At 35.6% G+C, this 18,980-nt stretch overlaps 2 protein-coding genes across 5 annotated transcripts in view; both read left to right on the top strand.

Moving 5' to 3' along the window:
• Window positions 1-10,515: 10,515 nt before the first annotated feature.
• On the top strand, window positions 10,516-15,923 carry ptger1a (prostaglandin E receptor 1a (subtype EP1)). Of its 4 annotated transcripts, none has more exons than XM_016266995.1 (3): window positions 10,516-10,603; window positions 12,511-13,412; window positions 15,028-15,923. In XM_016266995.1, the coding sequence occupies exons 2-3, from the start codon at window positions 12,561-12,563 to the stop codon at window positions 15,295-15,297; spliced, it is 1,122 nt and encodes a 373-aa protein (XP_016122481.1). In that variant the 5' UTR covers window positions 10,516-10,603; window positions 12,511-12,560; the 3' UTR covers window positions 15,298-15,923. The 4 variants fall into 4 exon arrangements, with proteins under 4 accessions (XP_016122481.1, XP_016122480.1, XP_016122479.1 ...); XM_016266994.1 differs by having other exon boundaries at window positions 12,508-13,412; XM_016266993.1 differs by lacking the exon at window positions 10,516-10,603 and adding an exon at window positions 11,017-11,114 and having other exon boundaries at window positions 12,508-13,412.
• Window positions 15,924-16,634: 711 nt separating this feature from the next.
• ilf3a (interleukin enhancer binding factor 3a) overlaps window positions 16,635-18,980 on the top strand; it is a 17,947-nt gene continuing 15,601 nt past the window's right edge. The window contains exons 1-3 of the mRNA XM_016266966.1: window positions 16,635-16,723; window positions 17,014-17,185; window positions 18,079-18,196. Of these exons, the coding sequence (XP_016122452.1) occupies window positions 17,031-17,185; window positions 18,079-18,196 (273 nt within the window). The 5' untranslated portion in view covers window positions 16,635-16,723; window positions 17,014-17,030. The remainder of the gene's footprint in view (window positions 16,724-17,013; window positions 17,186-18,078; window positions 18,197-18,980) is intronic.

Raw genomic sequence — 18,980 nt, 5'->3', positions numbered from 1 at the left:
TCTTGAAAGCTGACAGTATTAAATGGTAACACTAGAGTTCCTGTAATGTCTATTTAGGGAGTAGATTTCCCAAATTAATAAAATCAGTTCATTCACAGTCTGGATTCTCTACAGCTGCAATTTAATATACCAGCAACAACAGCTGTGGAAGAACAAGGACCATAAATACAGGAAATCTTCTAAACTAATGCATGCATTTCCTCATAAGTGTATTAGATAAATATGAGAGGGACTTTAGCTTTGGTAGTTAACGTGTAGTATTTTGCAGATCAAACAATAATTGGCTGACCCCCTACTGTACCGCCACAGACCACCTAGGGTCGCGGGCCCCACTGAAAAACCCCTGCTATAGAGAGGGGGCAGAACAAATAAAGTTTCATTTATTTATATTATTATGTAATACCACAGGGGGCTGAAACTCCACAAAGGTCTTTCCAAGACTATTAGGAGCCACCCTTTCACACACATAACCTTCCAGATGTTTTCGGCTCTCATGTAGGGAAGATGTTAAAGACAGCTGGAAAGGTCTCATCCATTGCAACATAATATTTGTTCTGTGTTTGAGGTATTTCAAAGGACAAGCCTCAATTCACAGCAAAGCATCTGAAGTGAAAATTGTATTGCACCTTATGATGTATAAACACTGCATGCAAGGCAAAAAATAACTTTAAAAAAATATATTAGCATATATGGGCTACTATATCATTTCCTTATACTTCCAAAGGTAAGTGGGATATTTTCTTGAGAAATAATACTAATAAATATATTTTATCAGGATTTAAGATTTAATTTTAAACACTGGTCCTCAAATCTGATTGGTCGAGCAGCATTACAAGTGTGCTGATTTGACAGTCTAACAGTACTGGGGTTTTGCACTGTATTGCTCTGGTTTTCTGTGTTTGTTTCAGACAAACTGTTAAGTCTTTGCATTAATAGTAGGGATTTTTGCAGTTACTCTTTCTGCAGTTTACTTCACATCGCTACATCATACTGACTGTATATATTAGAAACAAACCCTAACAACTTGAACTGTTCTGTTTATACATGAAGCTCGAACTCTCCCACCATCTAGCTTTAAAATTAATCACAAGGACCATAAACAATAAAATGACTTCCTTGACCGCTCTTCTATAACAGACTTGTGGAAGTGTCTTTCGTGAAGGGGATCAGTTGCTCACTTTTGTTTGGAGATGCACTTCAACGGCACAAAAACACTGTTTGGAATTCATCACTAAATCATTCATTTAACTAAATTGTACAAAACACTGATTTTTTTTCCAAGAACCTTACCTGACCTTATGAGAAACTATAAACTATTTATGAGGTGGCAATTTTTTATGAACTTCTACAATGTGATTTGTACAGAAAGTATTTAGAAAAAAAAATTAAGCATGAAGATCCACCCCTAAACATTCATTGTGGCATAAGCAGATTATATAAAAATGTACAGATCAGTTCAAGCAAATGTATGCAAATTAGCCACCAATTAACCAACACTTAAAATAGTCCAAAATTGCCCATGAGAGTGCATTGCAACAACATGCTGGAAATGATTTCATTGATGGAGCAAATACAGACAAAATAACTGGCAACATTGTTCCTAGAATCTAAGTTATACAATTTTAGCTGTTGATACATATCATACAATTGTGAAAACAAATTAACACTCCTTCTCACATGATATTGTAAAGCAGTGAAGCTTAAGACTGTCCATAAGAAGGTTATTTAGTATCAGATTTAATATATCTTAGTCCACTCACCTACAAATGAAAATTGTCTGAAAAGCAGAGATTATAATGCATTATCTGTCGCTTCATTTTTCTTGCCTTCAATACATATGCAGTGGCTTGTTTTTCCACCAGGGAAAATTCAATATTTAGCCATGTGATCATAACCTTTCATTAACTCTCTGAAATCAGATGTCACATGCTTGACCATGTTTGGCTATAATAACAAGCTAGTTTTGTGGCTAAAAAACTTTGCAAGGTGCTGTCCAGACTGCGCTTGTCAAAGGAGGGGCTTTGTAGAAAACTAAGCGTTTGAGAGAGGCGGGGCATATAGGACCTACAATAATGTACAGTATTTGAAAAATAATGTGTTTTTTGAACATTAAAGCATGTCAACATATTCTGTTACACTAAATACACTAAATAATGATCTTTTAAAAAAGCATCATATGACCCCTTTAAAGATATAGTTCACCCAAAAACATCTTGTGAAGGAGAAAGCAACATTATGGATAGAGGACTTGTATTTTAGCCAGAAACAATGATTTGAAGTTAAAAATATCTTAATGATGGATTCGTTTCTTACAAGCATGCAGCTTTTTGTTTCAAACGACATTATGATGGACTGCAATCGTGTGGTTTACTTGTGGATTATTATAATGCTTATATCAGCTGTTCGGACTCTCATTCTTACGGCACCCATTCACTGCAGAAGATCTGTTCTGATGAAGAAACAAACTGATTTTGGATGGCCTGAGGGTGAGTAAATCTTCAGCAAATTTTCCTTTTTTGGTGAACTATCTCTTTAACTGATGTGTATTTCGAAAGCAAAGGGTTAAGAGTATGCTGAAAGCATAATTAGGTTTCAATTGGTTTGCCATTGATAAAATAAAGCCTTCAGTTGTCTCATGTGGCCTTAAGCAAGACCTTCATATACGCAGGTCTTTGTCCTATTGACCCCCAGAGCCCCGAGGCTGACAAATACATGAGATCCAGAAAGAATGATGCAGACCAGAATCTACTAATGAGTTCTAGCGCCATTTGTGAATAATGTATGAAATTCATTTCCAGAGCCCGATGTTCAGATGAGTGCTAAACAGCTTTTGTCAATACACTCATGGTCACACTACTTTTATGTCAACATAGATGCTACTGAATGGGATCACTGTATTATTTTTCCCATTTATGATATGAATCTTATTCTTTCTGTCTGTCTGTATCTATTTATTTCTTTTTCTGCAATATATAACCAACAATTTATTCTGACAGCTGCAGTAGATGTTGGAAGAAAATGGTCTGTTCTGTTCTCTTCTGAACATGATGTTCTTTTAGTGGCTTCCGGTTAAGTGAAGAAAATGCTTTCGCTGCATATTTCGTCTTTAATTACATGAAAACAGACAGACACTTTTTAGATCTTAATAAGACACAAATGACACATTACTGTTCTTATCATGTCTACATACAATAAGAAATATTCATGGCAACCATTGAGACCACCGTCAGAGCAATAATCTTGTTTTAATCTTGATAAAAACAGATTTCACTTCTACAGATTATAGAATCACTTGTAAGAATGTTATTTGTGTTGCCTAGTCAGTTTCAACATTCTGTATTTAAAGGAATAGTTCACCAAAAATAATAATAATAATAATAATAATCTGCTGAAGATTTACTCACCCCCAGTCTAGCCCAGTTGTACATGAGTTTGTTTCTTCATCAAATCATATTTGGAGAAATTTAGCATTTTATTACTTGCTCACCAATGGATCCTCTGCAGTGAACGGGTGCCGTCAGAATGAGAGTCCAAACAGCTGATAAAACATCACAATAATCCACAAGTAATCCACGTGACTTAATCATTAAGACAATTTTAACTTAAATTGCTTTCGACTGAAATACAAGCCCTCTATCCATAGTAATGCCTTTGCCCGTGAAAAAGTTTTCTCGTTTGAATCAGGAGAGATGTACTGTATGCACAGATCAAGCACTGTTTACAAGTGAAAACAGTCCAAAACGGTTCTAAACAAATATGTCTGTGGATTTTGATGTGAGAGGACAACAGGGGATGGACTTTATCACCACTGAAGGAGGCCTTATCATGAATTATGGACTCAAACATTATTCAGGGCCCACTAAGGTGAATTTTAGAAGTAGCCCTGTTGATTTCAAGTGACCAAGATCAGCCTTGTTGAAGTCTATGTGAACCTGTGGTTTCTCTCATACTTCTTGACTCCTCCGCACCACACCACATTCTGTTTGGTGGGCCAGGCAGTAAGAGGGGGAGCGTTTTCAAAGCCTTGACATTTTTATGTGAATGTGGTGAACCACATTTGATTTGTGAAAGATTCATGGCTGGGTGGAATTTTGGGCTGCAGAATAAATGGTGTGTTTTGCATGTCTCTCGCTTTCAAACCAAAGATTCAGCCTGTGGCCATACAGAGGATAAAGGTTAACAGCAGGAATTATTTCTAGCAAACCTCCTGACCTATTTACACAGAATTGATAGTTATTTTATGTGATTCAGGCTTTAGTTTTGTAACATTTCAAGGATTAACTTGACAGAAACGCATATTTATTTCTAGTACTTCAGATATTTAGAGCAATTATGTGATCTTTTTGTTTTTTAATGTTTCTAGGACATTATTGAAATGATGTGTGCCATCACTGAACAGCTGGATTTGTCAATCTTACAATAAATGCAAGATTCCAAGAAGCCATCTGGCACCTAGGTTTCTTCCACATCTGCCTCGTGGAGAAGACACTTACAATTTGCCCTCATCTGTAAACGCTTTGCTAATTGGTTAAGGAAATAGCTTTACTTGTTTTCCTTACTGTGAATGTCACAGAGACAAATCAGTGGAAGACTCTGCCCTTTTAGCAATCATATTAGTGAGATGCTTGAGCGCTTTATTGAAATGAAGGACGTATAAAAACAGACGTATAACTTCAAACCTGTAGAGCCTGTGACTGCAGAACTTCCACCCACAGCTCATTCCTTGCATCTTGTTTCAGCTCCAATGGGATCCTGTCCAAAATTCCTCAATCTAGAGCAAACAAATGAGCAATCAGTGAAAACCCAAAAGCAGAATGTAGCAAAACAAAATGAGCCTATTACAATGCAGACTACTACATAAAGCTTATAACTGCTGCTTGAGAACGATTAAGAATAACTGCCCGCTGATCAACAGAGTTCACATTCCAGTCCACAGAGATCCACTTCTGGATCAGTATGTCCGTGTTCATGCCAGCATAAATACCTGTTTTTATTTCTTGTGCCAGAGGGAAAAAATATGCATCTGGGTTGATTTGTAATGTCTGGCAAGTAGCGAATAATGTTCCACCTCTTCGGAAAATTGGGAGCCACTGTCTTTTCCTGACTTGTGCCCTTTGAGTGCTCTGGGGATCTAAACCAAACCTGCTCTCGATCCGGTCTCAAAGTTTTGCAAAACATTTTCATTTCAGGCTGCAATTTTATCATGTTTATTATTAAGAAATTATCTTACCATTTGGCCTACACCCTCATTCCACAGTCGAACTTTATTACAGTCAAACTTTATCAAAGATTATTCATTCTCAGCAAGCTTACCATGTTAAAGATAATAAGGTTTTTATGCCTTGGATAACAGATATTCAACACTATTAACACAATGTCTAACACTATTAACACAACACTAGAAGAACTAAAACTTAATAATAATAAAAACCTGCAAAAATGAAACTTCTGTCGACATTTACTTTAATTGTATGGAAAAGAGCAGCTTGGACATTCTATTAATAGCTCCATTTGTGTTACAAAATAAAATAAAATAAAGGAAGTCAAATAATAACAGAATTTTATTTTGTACTATTTCTTTAATATAACCTTTTTTTATTCCAATTTCGATAGTGCTGGACATTAAGCCTGCGTGTTTAGTCTGTATGACAAATTTTAAAAATGCAGATTGTTATTAAATAAAGGCTATTATGTGTTCTAATGTGTGTGTTTTAGTGACTAATAGACAGCAGTCAATCATTTTTTTAAACTCAGTATAAAATGTAATTTAACGATAAAATACCCATGATTCCAACTATTCCTTGAAATGTAAAAAAATAAATTCCCAATGAAAAATAAAATGAATATGCATTTGAAACTTGCACAATGCCATACTTCTAAAACACATCTTTAAGCGCATCCTTGATTTCCAACATTAATGCATTTGTGTCTTGTAGTCCTTGATTGACTGGTGCCCTTTTCAGACCATATTCTGCCCTCAATTTGCAGATTCAGTTTTCACAGTTGGATATGGGAAGAGCGGAAACAGAATGTGGTTTTTGTAAAATAAATAAAGAAGTAAAACTTTGGTCACTGTTAGACTTAGTCTTGGAGACTGAAATCAAACAGAATCCAAATGGCTATATTCACAAGATTATTAAATGAATGGGAGAATGGTGCTCTAAATGGAAAATCCCTGCTGTAGCCAAGCACCCGACTCCTGGTTGACATTTCTGAACACCACGTCTTTGAAATGACAAAGAAAAAAATTACACACTTCATCTGTCCATGTTAAGGTTCCAGTGTCAATAGTCTAATATTGAGCTTCTCAAAAGCTAAACCCCTGGCTGATGACATAATGAGAGAGACCTGGGTGGTTCAAAACTTCTCTAACTTGAGCTTATTGATGTGGCTGATATGTGACACTATTCTCCATTTTGACATCAGTCAGTTCCAAGCACGATCAAGTCTTTGGGCTGTAAATATTTTTTGCTATCCAGTGTCCTCTTACTTGAAAGAGAAGATTAAAAACAATTTTACTTGAAACTGCTATTTTCGTTTAAATTTGTCATATTTTTTTCTTATCTGGGGCAAATGTTTCCACCTCAATCACTTCATCATACACTCAGTTTTGCAATTTTCCATAAATTCAATGGCATTCAGGGAGTATGGGGTTAGTTCTGGGGTTTCCAATTATTTTGAAAGTTTTTTTGTGTGTGTTTTGTTCTGTTGTTCCAAGAAAAAAAGATCATGGTCATGGAACAGACATTTGACAGCAACATCTTTGTGCCTCATTGTACTGTAAACAACAGTACAATGATTAAGCAGCACAAAACAATTATTGACATTTTTACTATTAAAACGCATGTGACAGCACAAAACAATTATTGACATTTTTACTATTAAAACGCATGTGACAACTTGCCCAAACCTGTCATTTATGAACAAATATCCTTGTTCTGAGAACATTGTTAAGGGGTCATAGGATACACACATTTCAGTTCAAACAACTTGTAAAAGTGCATGTAGCATCCTATGACCCCTTTAAACTGACCAGTCCAAATCTTGTTTAAATGTAATGTGGTTTAACTGTGGTCACTTGTTTAAACAACAACTATAGCGACAGAGAGAATGATACTCTAATTTTAGTTCATGACAGAATGCACTAAAAATATATTGTAATTAAACAATAACTGAACTACGTTGTTGAACTAAGTGTTGAAAGAGGAAGCACCCATTTTCAAAACCTTGTATTTATTAAGAAATAGCCTGTGTGACAACCAGCAACTTTCCCTTTTACTTCACATTACAATTCCTTGTGCATGTCATATGTTTTGGTTTAGGCCTAATTAAACCATATTGTTACTATGTATCTTAAAACAATTCAATGCATATTAAAATCCAGTCAATATATACATAAGCTGTTCAGTCTTTGAGAAGAAATCATTGCTTTAAACAGCCATATCACCACTGTGGTCAACATCACGTTTTTCTCTTGCCTTCTTTAATATCACCATGTAAAAATATTGCTGTTAGTCTGAATCCAAACCACAAGTGTGGAGCCACTCTAGTTTGCCAGGTTGAAATTTTTTTTAAGCAAACACAGACACCTGTCTTCAATCTACAAAAATCTGGTTTAGTGGAACATTAGATAGTATGTTCAAGGTCAGACCTTAGAGAGCAGGGAAAAACGAAAACGAAATCACAAATGCTGAATCAGGTATCTGTCTTTATCATAAGAATGACTGGATTAGTATTTAATGCATGAATACCTGTCATTAGCCTAAAGTTACTGTAGGCAGTTGCTCAAACGTAATGTGTTAGTTTCAGTGTTGGGGAAAGTTACTTTTAAAAGTAATGCATTACAATATTGCGTTACTTCCTAAAAAATTAACTAATTACGGTACTTAGTTACTTTTTATTGAAAGTAACGCGTTACGTTACTTTTGCGTTACTTTTTAAATCTGGGCTGGGCTTGCTTGTTTGCTTTTAATATAAAAAGTTCTATTTTTGGCAAATATAAAAGCCCTTTCCCACCAAAAGCCTCAGGCTGAAGGGAATGCAAATTCACGTCTGTACAACAGAACACAGAAGAAGAAAGTTTAACACTCTTCAGCAATAAAAAAAAGAAGAAGAAATATTAGTTTATCTTGTGTAATGTTTGCTTATTAGTATGGTTGAATTGGATCACTGAAGGTCAGCAGCAAGTAAATGGGATTAAATACATAAAGGATATTTGTAATATTTAACATATTTAATTATTGCAGCTTTGAGTCACATTCTGAGTTGCTTTTAACTGTTTTTATTCATTTTGAGGAAAACTAAATCAGACCTTTTTTTGTGAGTGAGTGAGATGAATGAATGCTAAAGTAACATCTTACTCGAAAACACTGGGTGGATTTGTATCATTTTAGGGTGGTTGTGTACACACACTGCCAACACACATTTCAGTTCAAACAACTTGTAAAAGTGCATGTAGCATCCTATGACCCCTTTAAACTGACCAGTCCAAATCTTGTTTAAATGTAATGTGGTTTAACTGTGGTCACTTGTTTAAACAACAACTATAGCGACAGAGAGAATGATACTCTAATTTTAGTTCATGACAGAATGCACTAAAAATATATTGTAATTAAACAATAACTGAACTACGTTGTTGAACTAAGTGTTGAAAGAGGAAGCACCCATTTTCAAAACCTTGTATTTATTAAGAAATAGCCTGTGTGACAACCAGCAACTTTCCCTTTTACTTCACATTACAATTCCTTGTGCATGTCATATGTTTTGGTTTAGGCCTAATTAAACCATATTGTTACTATGTATCTTAAAACAATTCAATGCATATTAAAATCCAGTCAATATATACATAAGCTGTTCAGTCTTTGAGAAGAAATCATTGCTTTAAACAGCCATATCACCACTGTGGTCAACATCACGTTTTTCTCTTGCCTTCTTTAATATCACCATGTAAAAATATTGCTGTTAGTCTGAATCCAAACCACAAGTGTGGAGCCACTCTAGTTTGCCAGGTTGAACTTTTTTTTAAGCAAACACAGACACCTGTCTTCAATCTACAAAAATCTGGTTTAGTGGAACATTAGATAGTATGTTCAAGGTCAGACCTTAGAGAGCAGGGAAAAACGAAAACGAAATCACAAATGCTGAATCAGGTATCTGTCTTTATCATAAGAATGACTGGATTAGTATTTAATGCATGAATACCTGTCATTAGCCTAAAGTTATTGTAGGCAGTTGCTCAAACGTAATGTGTTAGTTTCAGTGTTGGGGAAAGTTACTTTTAAAAGTAATGCATTACAATATTGCGTTACTTCCTAAAAAATTAACTAATTACGGTACTTAGTTACTTTTTATTGAAAGTAACGCGTTACGTTACTTTTGCGTTACTTTTTAAATCTGGGCTGGGCTTGCTTGTTTGCTTTTAATATAAAAAGTTCTATTTTTGGCAAATATAAAAGCCCTTTCCCACCAAAAGCCTCAGGCTGAAGGGAATGCAAATTCACGTCTGTACAACAGAACACAGAAGAAGAAAGTTCAACACTCTTCAGCAATAAAAAAAAGAAGAAGAAATATTAGTTTATCTTGTGTAATGTTTGCTTATTAGTATGGTTGAATTGGATCACTGAAGGTCAGCAGCAAGTAAATGGGATTAAATACATAAAGGATATTTGTAATATTTAACATATTTAATTATTGCAGCTTTGAGTCACATTCTGAGTCCTAAAAGAGATGCTGACCAGTGTTGGGGAAAGTTACTTTTAAAAGTAATGCATTACAATATTGCGTTACTTCCTAAAAAATTAACTAATTACGGTACTTAGTTACTTTTTATTGAAAGTAACGCGTTACGTTACTTTTGCGTTACTTTTTAAATCTGGGCTGGGCTTGCTTGTTTGCTTTTAATATAAAAAGTTCTATTTTTGGCAAATATAAAAGCCCTTTCCCACCAAAAGCCTCAGGCTGAAGGGAATGCAAATTCACGTCTGTACAACAGAACACAGAAGAAGAAAGTTCAACACTCTTCAGCAATAAAAAAAAGAAGAAGAAATATTAGTTTATCTTGTGTAATGTTTGCTTATTAGTATGGTTGAATTGGATCACTGAAGGTCAGCAGCAAGTAAATGGGATTAAATACATAAAGGATATTTGTAATATTTAACATATTTAATTATTGCAGCTTTGAGTCACATTCTGAGTTGCTTTTAACTGTTTTTATTCATTTTGAGGAAAACTAAATCAGAATTTTTTTTGTGAGTGAGTGAGATGAATGAATGCTAAAGTAACATCTTACTCGCAACATGGGGACAGGAGAGCTTTCAATCAATAAATGGGAAAACAAAGTAACTGGCGTTACTTTTTTGAAAAAGTAACTCAGATATTTTCTTGTAAATTAAAAAGTAATGCGTTACGTTACTAGTTACTTGGACAAAAGTAATCTGATTACGTAACTCGCGTTACTTGTAATGCGTTACCCCCAACACTGGTTAGTTTGTAATATAATGGCTTGCTTACGCTTTTTTCCTTCCGGTAACCCGTTTTCTTAAAAATGAGGCTTTAAATAACAGCAGCATCTTTATATCAGAGAAATGCAGCTCTCAGGCCGGTGGTAAGAGTGATTCACACTCACCTAAGAGCAGTGAGCTTGATCAGGGAGGGGTTATTTAGTCACCCGCATGTTTCCGTCAGAAACACACTGTACTGAAGCGGTTGCTCTGAGCGCGCGCGTCTGCCGTGAAACTACGAATCTATTCATCTGCATTTCTTCATTTAAAACGACTTATTATCCTCTTATGGGGAACTGTTTTTTTTAACCTCTCGATTACCTTTTTCTTTTAGTAAAGATGACCAGACGCTCGTATGGAATATATGGATATGTCGATGCACCATTTTTCTTGTAGGCTACATTCACCAGTTATAATACATAATTTCATTTTTAACTGTAGTATGCATTCAAATTTTCTTTAGTTAAAAGTAACATTTACTTTTGTTTATGATTTATTTTCTTTTGTTTACAAAATATTACATAAAAAAGTTTAACTTTTACGCACGCACGCAGGCAATCTTGTTTTGTTTTTTTGACATGATGCTTTAATCGCAATGGATATTCGTTAATGACGGTAAGCAGTTGTATTGGTATTTGCTAAGTTGTAAGTGGATGCTGTGTCACAGGAACCCAACTTTGTTGTAACATGCAATTTATATATTTTCTGGATCAGTGCTTTTAAATGCATCCATGCAACCAACTAAATATGCCTCACTATAAAATGACTCACTGTAGCATTCTTCAGGGGAGATGTTGACTCCAGGACGAAAGCGTAACATTGAGGGGTCAAATGCAGGCGAATGAACCTTGAGGAATGTTTTTAAACGATTTGTGGCTGTCAGTAGCCTCTTGTCAGAACATGTTTCTCTCAGCTGTAATGTTTGGCGTGGCCCTGAATAGATTTTCCCTATTTTTTATTTGTATTTAAATTTTTTAGTTGGCAATATGATTGTATGGCAAACAGATGTATAAATGTAATTTAGCATTCTGAGACTAAATCTAAAATAGTTGCACATGTTTGTATGTTTTAAAGACTGCCTGAAATTACTTGGGATAATGATACATTTCCTGTTTGTGCAGGAAGTTTGGGTGGGGGTGCTTTTTAAAATGGTCAATGAAATAAAAATATACCAATAAATTTATAGTACAATTGGCCAGCCATGGTTTCAGGAATTCACCATTTAAAAATAAAATCATTACAGGATTGCAAGATATTACAACTTATAACAATATATTTCATTAAGTGATATAATGTTAATATATTAAACTCAAAATACCGAACACCACCATAATAATGTAGGTGGTATAGAAAAGAAGCATGATCACTGTACGCTTAAAATAAATAGTGTCGAAAACATTTTCACTCAGAAATTGCTGGTAAATTTCACAAATGTTTACAAAGAAGCGGCAAGTAACGCATTGAATTAAATGTGAATTTTTGAAGCAGAAAGACCGAGGATTTTCTTGGGAAATGTACTCCAATAATCTTCTAAAACTATTTTTTCCTGTCCATAAAACAGAAAATGTAACACAAGAATGTAGGATACATTTGAGTATTTTTCTGTAAAAACGTACAAACTTTTTTGCTGCATTATAGTACTGCACATATAGCTACTGTTCACTAAAAAAAATGACATACTACATTTACTGAAAGTTATCTCTTTCTTGACACATTAATTGATTGGCGTGACCAAACATATTACATAAGAAATTGGTTCAAAAATGCAAAATTACAGTGTTTATTTCAAAGATTATTAATAGACGGCACTCGCTACATTAAACATGCTATGTGATGTGACAATCACACATACATTTTTTTTATATATTTATGCTCTGTATTTTTAAAAATGATAAAAAGTATTCAGTAAGCAAAAAAAGTTGTACCTTTTAAAATGCACTTAATGGCTACACTACTCATTTTGATTTCTTGGTGATCTGTTCTAAGACATATTTCTCCATCCTATCAGCAGCTCTACATGAAGATGGGAGCCCCGCACCCAAACACTCCTCTGAGTTAGCCATGCATCACTGCAATTCATCAGATGCTGTGCCACTCAGCCCATTTTCCAATGACAGTCAATGGGAAGGACAGCCGACCTCTCCATCACTTGCCGAATCCGAGAATGTCACCTCGGAGAGAGCGATCCTGAGCGGCCCTATAGCTGCGATGCTCTCGATGACCCTGGGGATCCTGTCTAACATTGTGGCTTTACTCATCCTGGCAAATGCTTACGCCCACCTACGTCGACGATCCAAGGCATTTCTCCTGTTCGCCAGCTCTTTGGTGGCCACAGACTTTGTGGGGCATGTCATACCTGGTTCAATAGTTATGAGGCTGTATCTTTCTGGAGGTGTACCCTCTGAAGAATACAACAGGGCGGACCCATTATGCCAGTTTCTAGGAGGCAGCATGGTGTTTTTCGGACTGTGTCCGCTCTTTCTTGGTTGCGCCATGGCAGCTGAGAGGTGTTTAGGGGTGACAAAGCCACTGCTCCATGCTTCGCTGGTTACAACCACAAGGACTAAGCTCTCACTTTCTGTTATCTGGTTAGCAGCTCTTTGTGTTGCTCTTCTGCCCTGCTTTCAGCTGGGTTCATATACCTACCAGTATCCTGGAACCTGGTGTTTCATTAAACTGCTGGAGGACACAGAGAAGGCAGACGTGGCCTTTGTTATGTTGTTCTCAGGACTGGGGTTGACATCCCTTGCTGTTGCTTTGGTGTGTAACACCATAAGTGGACTGACGCTAGTGTTAGCGAGGATACGAAAGAAACCCTGTAACCGTCGATCAGCTAGATCCCATGATATTGAGATGGTGGTGCAACTTGTAGGCATAATGGTCACATCTTGTATCTGCTGGAGCCCTCTTCTGGTGAGTATTAGCAATGGGTTTAGTAGCTCCATCATGAAAATTGGCCCTATATATGCTGGCATAATAGTAAAGCCATAAAACCACTACAAATATGAAAACTGTCTTGAAAGAAATAAGTAAAGCAAGCTCACTAAATAACACACTGTAGTTAAAATCAGTGAAAACCAAGCACAAAAATATAAATTGTAGGTACAGTTAATTTAAATATGATACATATGCGTATAGGAACATACATGTATGTAAACTAATAAACGTAAGTAAAGACTATATAGGAAGTACACTCTTAAAAATAAAGGTGCTTCATGATGCCATAGAAGAACCTTTTTGTCTAAATGGTTCCATAAAGAACTTTTAACATCTGAAGAACCTTTCTGTTTCACAAAAGGTTCTTTGTGGCGAAAGAAGGTTCTTCAGATTATAAAAAGGTAAGCAAGAGATGGTTCTTTAAAGAACCTTCGACTGAATGGTTCTTTGTGGAACCAAAAATGGTTCTTCTATGGCATCGCTTGAAGAAGCTTTTGAAGCACCTTTATTTTTAAGAGTGTAGATCTTTAGTAGACAAATTTGGTTAATTAATAGAGTAGGCTAATTGACCACATTTTCACTCAGATTGTTTGCGTTTTTATGTTGACAGTCTTTGAAACGGTTGCCCTGATATTCTTGAAAAAACGTGACAAGACTTTGGCAACCAAGTGCTTTTTCTGCCATGCAAACGTGCTTAAAACAAGAAGAAAAGAAAGCATCTCAAGTAGCCACAAAGTAATGGTTTCTGTGACCTATTTTGTGCATTTCCAGCAACTTGAGCACTTTTGAGGAAGGTTTGAATCTGTGGACAATACGGTTCTCCATATAAATGAAAAGTTTAAACAATTGAATAGATGCCCATTTATGCCAGAGTAAACAAAATTACAAAGCTAATTGTAATTTTATATATAACCTGCAACTTTGCATGTCACATTGTGATTTTTATATTTATTTATATTTTATATTTTATATTTCTTATTTTTAAATTTATCTTATGATTACTTTAAAATGTTTTCTCTGAGGCAGAAACAGCTTTCAGCGTCTAAATGTTACTGTTATTATTATTTAAATGAAGCACATAACTTAAGAACTTGAGCACTTTTGAGGAAGGTTTGAATCTGTGGACAATACGGTTCTCCATATAAATGAAAAGTTTAAACAATTGAATAGATGCCCATTTATGCCAGAGTAAACAAAATTACAAAGCTAATTGTAATTTTATATATAACCTGCAACTTTGCATGTCACATTGTGATTTTTATATTTATTTATATTTTATATTTCTTATTTTTAAATTTATCTTATGATTACTTTAAAATGTTTTCTCTGAGGCAGAAACAGCTTTCAGCGTCTAAATGTTACTGTTATTATTATTATTATTTAAATGAAGCACATAACTTAAGGTATCAAACTCAAGGTATAAATCTCAGCTTTTTTGGGCATAGTTCATAACAAAATGACATAGAATAGTATAAGTACATGAACTGGAAAGCACCTCATATTTTAATAGACTGGACTGTGGATTTCTTAGACCTGCATGGATATTTTGTCATAATCCTTATGGTGTTTTGTCTTTGTCTCTTAACTTTAGATTGTTGGCCTAATTACAGTGAAACAGTCATACGAGGGTTCTATTGGAGATGACCTTGCCACCTTTAAGACCCTAATGATAATGGGGGTGCGGATAGCATCCTGGAACCAGATACTGGACCCATGGGTCTACATTCTTCTTCGTCGTTCCGTCCTCCAAAAGATTTACTTCATTACCAAACGTCCAACAGACTTTAAGGAAAGCACTTTTCGCTGCTGGGAGATCCATTCCTTCCCCAGCTCTGAGAAGAATCCTGTCGGTAGAATCTGAGTGTGCATCAATAACAACAGGAGGCCTACTCCGTGTCAGTCAGCTCTACCCCAGAGGATCTCACTAGGCCCCTTTATTACAGCATGTACTGCACTCGCTATGTTAAGAATGTATTTATTTGAGCAAATTTGCACAAAGATAAATAAAGCATGAGATGAACATTCCTATTACTCCATGTAAAACACTTAATAATAAGGATTTGGCTGGAAACTTTCATGCAATTAGCTATTTGCTGTCTTGGGCCCTCAATACAGAAAATACACTGGTGATAGTAATTGAAGCATTAATTCAGCCAGTGTTGAAGCTTTAGGTCTGGGACAGTGTTTTTATGTGTCCCTAGTTGTTCCACATGATGACGGCCCTGGGCATGAAAACTGACATGACAGTAACAAGAGGCACAAAAAACATTTTAATCTTTGTTTTACTGAAAAGAATTGTTCACCTAATCAGATTTTGTACAGCATGATCATCAACAATATATTAACTGTGAGGTAAACTCATATTTTATGTGGTGAACATTATTTCCCCTCACAGAAGGGATAAGAGAGTTTTCCTTTATGTTTGTCTTGCATATATGTTACTGTGCAAAAATGCTCATGTGAATAATAATGTTCATATTATTGTATATTTTATTTATCCCTCCAATTTTCTGGAGGCTTTTAATGTTGTTATTTTACATTGAAAAGCATTATAATAAAACAAAGCAAGCTTATTGTGTTTGAATTTAATTTCTGTGGCTACCTAATTTGATGCACGACGCTCAATAAACCAAGCTCTCTATAACTTATAAACAAACAGAATATTCCAAAAGCCAGAATAATGATTCCCAGGCAGTACTATTAATGATCACTGGTTAATCATTTTAATTTGTTATCCAAGACCTATTCAACATGTTGTAATGTACGAGGTAAGCTGTCATTAAATAGTTTAATACAAGATTTTATGCACAAAAAAGTTCAAAACTGCCAAAATGGAACATAGTAGCCTACCAGACCATTGTATAGTAATTGTAATTGACTAATTTGAATAATAATGTGACAACCTACCCCAAACAAAACATAAAAAATAATACACATGAAATGCACTGCATAATAGGAACGACCAATGAATCGTTCCTGCAGGTTGTGTGTGTGTGTGTGTGTGTGCATTCTTTTTACAAGGTGTAAAAAAAATTGTCCACAATAAATGGAGTTCCTCATGTCTCCGCTAGGCGAGGTGAAATTTGAGTGCGCATGCGCTGCGGGGTCAGTGCATGGCCCGGAAGTGGAGCTTTTTACGCTTCCATCCATTGAGTAAACTGAGTGAATGGTGAGTACCACAAATTTGTTTAGCTATGCAAATAAACACATGGACACGCGATATTAAAATCTACCTTACGCGATCTTAAAGGCGTCTGCACATTTTGGTTGTACTAGCAGCTGTGCTGGTAAATATGAATCGTTGTTTTCGCCTAAATCGGTTATTCAAACGCCTCGCCGTGCGCGTGCTGGCGTGCTTCGCCGATATCAGATGTTTTGTACAGACGCGATAGATGCTTTATTTTGAAAATGTGTCTCATTTTTGCAGTTTTATGAAGTTTCCGTTTTAATAAGAAGTCCAGCGGGAACCATTAATTGTCTGGCTTGTTAACTTGATAACTCCATGAGTGTTTTGATGGGGTTTTCTGTTTGAATCCTTTATTTACTATGAACGTTGTGCGGCTTGCGTAAGTTTCAGGTGATTGTTTGAGGAAAATGGATCAAATGGGGAGTTTTCCGAGGCGGAGGGAAGGACCTCTTCCTCCTCGACCACCACCTGCTTGGGACGAGCACCAGGCCTACGAGGAGCTGCTGCACTGGGATAATATGATGCAGGAGGGGTACCGCCTGCACCCGCAGGACTACGACCGGTAAAACACCTCATACTTCACAGATGTGATGTTGGGAATGCTCTAAACAGGTCTCCCATGGCCATGAGGAAATCCTGTATGTAGAAAATGTTATAATTGTATCATTTAAAAGAAATCTCAAAATCGTTCATATTATAATTTTTTTAATGTGTTTTTATTATTATAGTGAATTGGGGAGAAAAAGGCTAGACATTTATTTTTATGCTGGTTCTATTATACCTTTTTTTTTTTTACCCAAGTTTCATGGATAAATGTCTTGGAAATTTAATTATTAAAAGACTGGGGCCCTCTTTAAATACAGTACTTTTGAGTGACTTTATGTCATACGTTGGATAAGCTGCGGGGCATAATTGAGGGGCATAGACAAAAAGTAAATGTTGCATTATATCCAACTATATTACTGTATATTACAATGTATTAAAGAAAGAAAAAATTTAGTGCTGGGCTAGCACGATTAATCGCATCCAAAATAAATGTTTTTGTCTACATAATATATGTGTACTGTATATATTTATGTATATATAAATACACACGTATATATTTAAGAAAAACATATACATACATGCATACACACAATAGATATACACAGTGGGTCTGAATACTTTCCGTACCCACTGTATGTATGTGTGTATATATGTGTGTATAATCATTGCCCAGCACTAATTTTTTTCATTGTAAATTATTTTTTTAATCAAATTCAATGTTTTACATTTCAATGGAACTTTAAAAATGTTAACAAAAATGGCATGCCCCCCCCCCTATTTTTCCCTCCTATTGTAATATGTACATTGAGGGCCAAATCAAAAGTCATCAAAGGCCAACTTTGGCCCACGGGCCCTGGTTTGGGCATGTCTGGTATATAAAGATGCAATGAAACTAAATTCTTGTTGCAGGTATGAAGAGTTGCGTTATTGGTATGACTGCTTGTGTTATGAAGAAGACCTCAGGCAGTACAACCAATACGTTGTTGATTACAGGAAGTGGGAAGAGGAGAATCTGCACCCAGAGGACGTATGTTACTCTGATATATGTTAAATTTACAATGCAAATTTGTTGTTGTTCTCCCTTTTTCTCTCTGGGAGACTAGTTCTCATGTTATTTTTTTAGATTAAAATGCTAATAGGCCCTTTTCACATGACGTCACGCAACTTCCGTTATGACGCGAAGCAGGGTATTCTTACTTCCGCCAGCCTAGTAAAGCGCTATCGCTACCAGCATGGAGTTCACCAAGACGCTTGTACAACTGCCACAAATACGATTAGAGGATGACTGCTGCTGTCTATTCTCGTCCTCATTCAGGGAGAGGCGTCTGGCATCTCAAACGAATTTACTGAATACCGATCGGCGAGATTTGCCGCTTGAAGTCGAGGGAGGAGTTGAAAACGGAGCATTGCAGTCACTGATTCCCGCGACTCTCGCGCACTGTTTGCTGTCTTTATTGCAGTTAGATGAAGTTGGTTAGATATATTTATCAAATAAACAAACGTTTTAGACATTTACATGTGGTAACAGAAAGCCTTTTCATTCAGTAATTTATGTCCTGCTTAATACAGCGCCTATATGTTAAAGAATAGTTCAATGAAACAAGTTTGTACTATTTAAATATCAATAAAATGGGGTCTATAATTTTCCGTTTTATTATTTAATGTAATTCAGAAATATTAAATATATTAAGTTTATATAAAAAGCTTTTACATTTAAAAACAAATGCCAGTATTTGTGTAAATATAAAACGCAGGTCATAGCTGTTTTTTAAAGATCACATTGCATATAGCCTATAATGAAAATAAAATAC

The sequence above is a fragment of the Sinocyclocheilus grahami genome, unplaced genomic scaffold, assembly GCF_001515645.1.
Source record: "Sinocyclocheilus grahami isolate Dianchi unplaced genomic scaffold, SAMN03320097.WGS_v1.1 scaffold34.1, whole genome shotgun sequence".
Classification (NCBI taxonomy): Eukaryota; Metazoa; Chordata; class Actinopteri; order Cypriniformes; family Cyprinidae; genus Sinocyclocheilus; species Sinocyclocheilus grahami.
This window is presented reverse-complemented; position numbering and strand designations above follow the sequence as displayed.

Coding starts and splice junctions, on each gene's coding strand:
- ptger1a (XM_016266995.1), top strand. CDS start 12,561: ATGCATCACTGCAATTCATCAGATGCTGTGCCACTCAGCCCATTTTCC. Junction 13,413..15,027: donor TCTGCTGGAGCCCTCTTCTG/GTGAGTATTAGC, acceptor TCTTAACTTTAG/ATTGTTGGCCTAATTACAGT.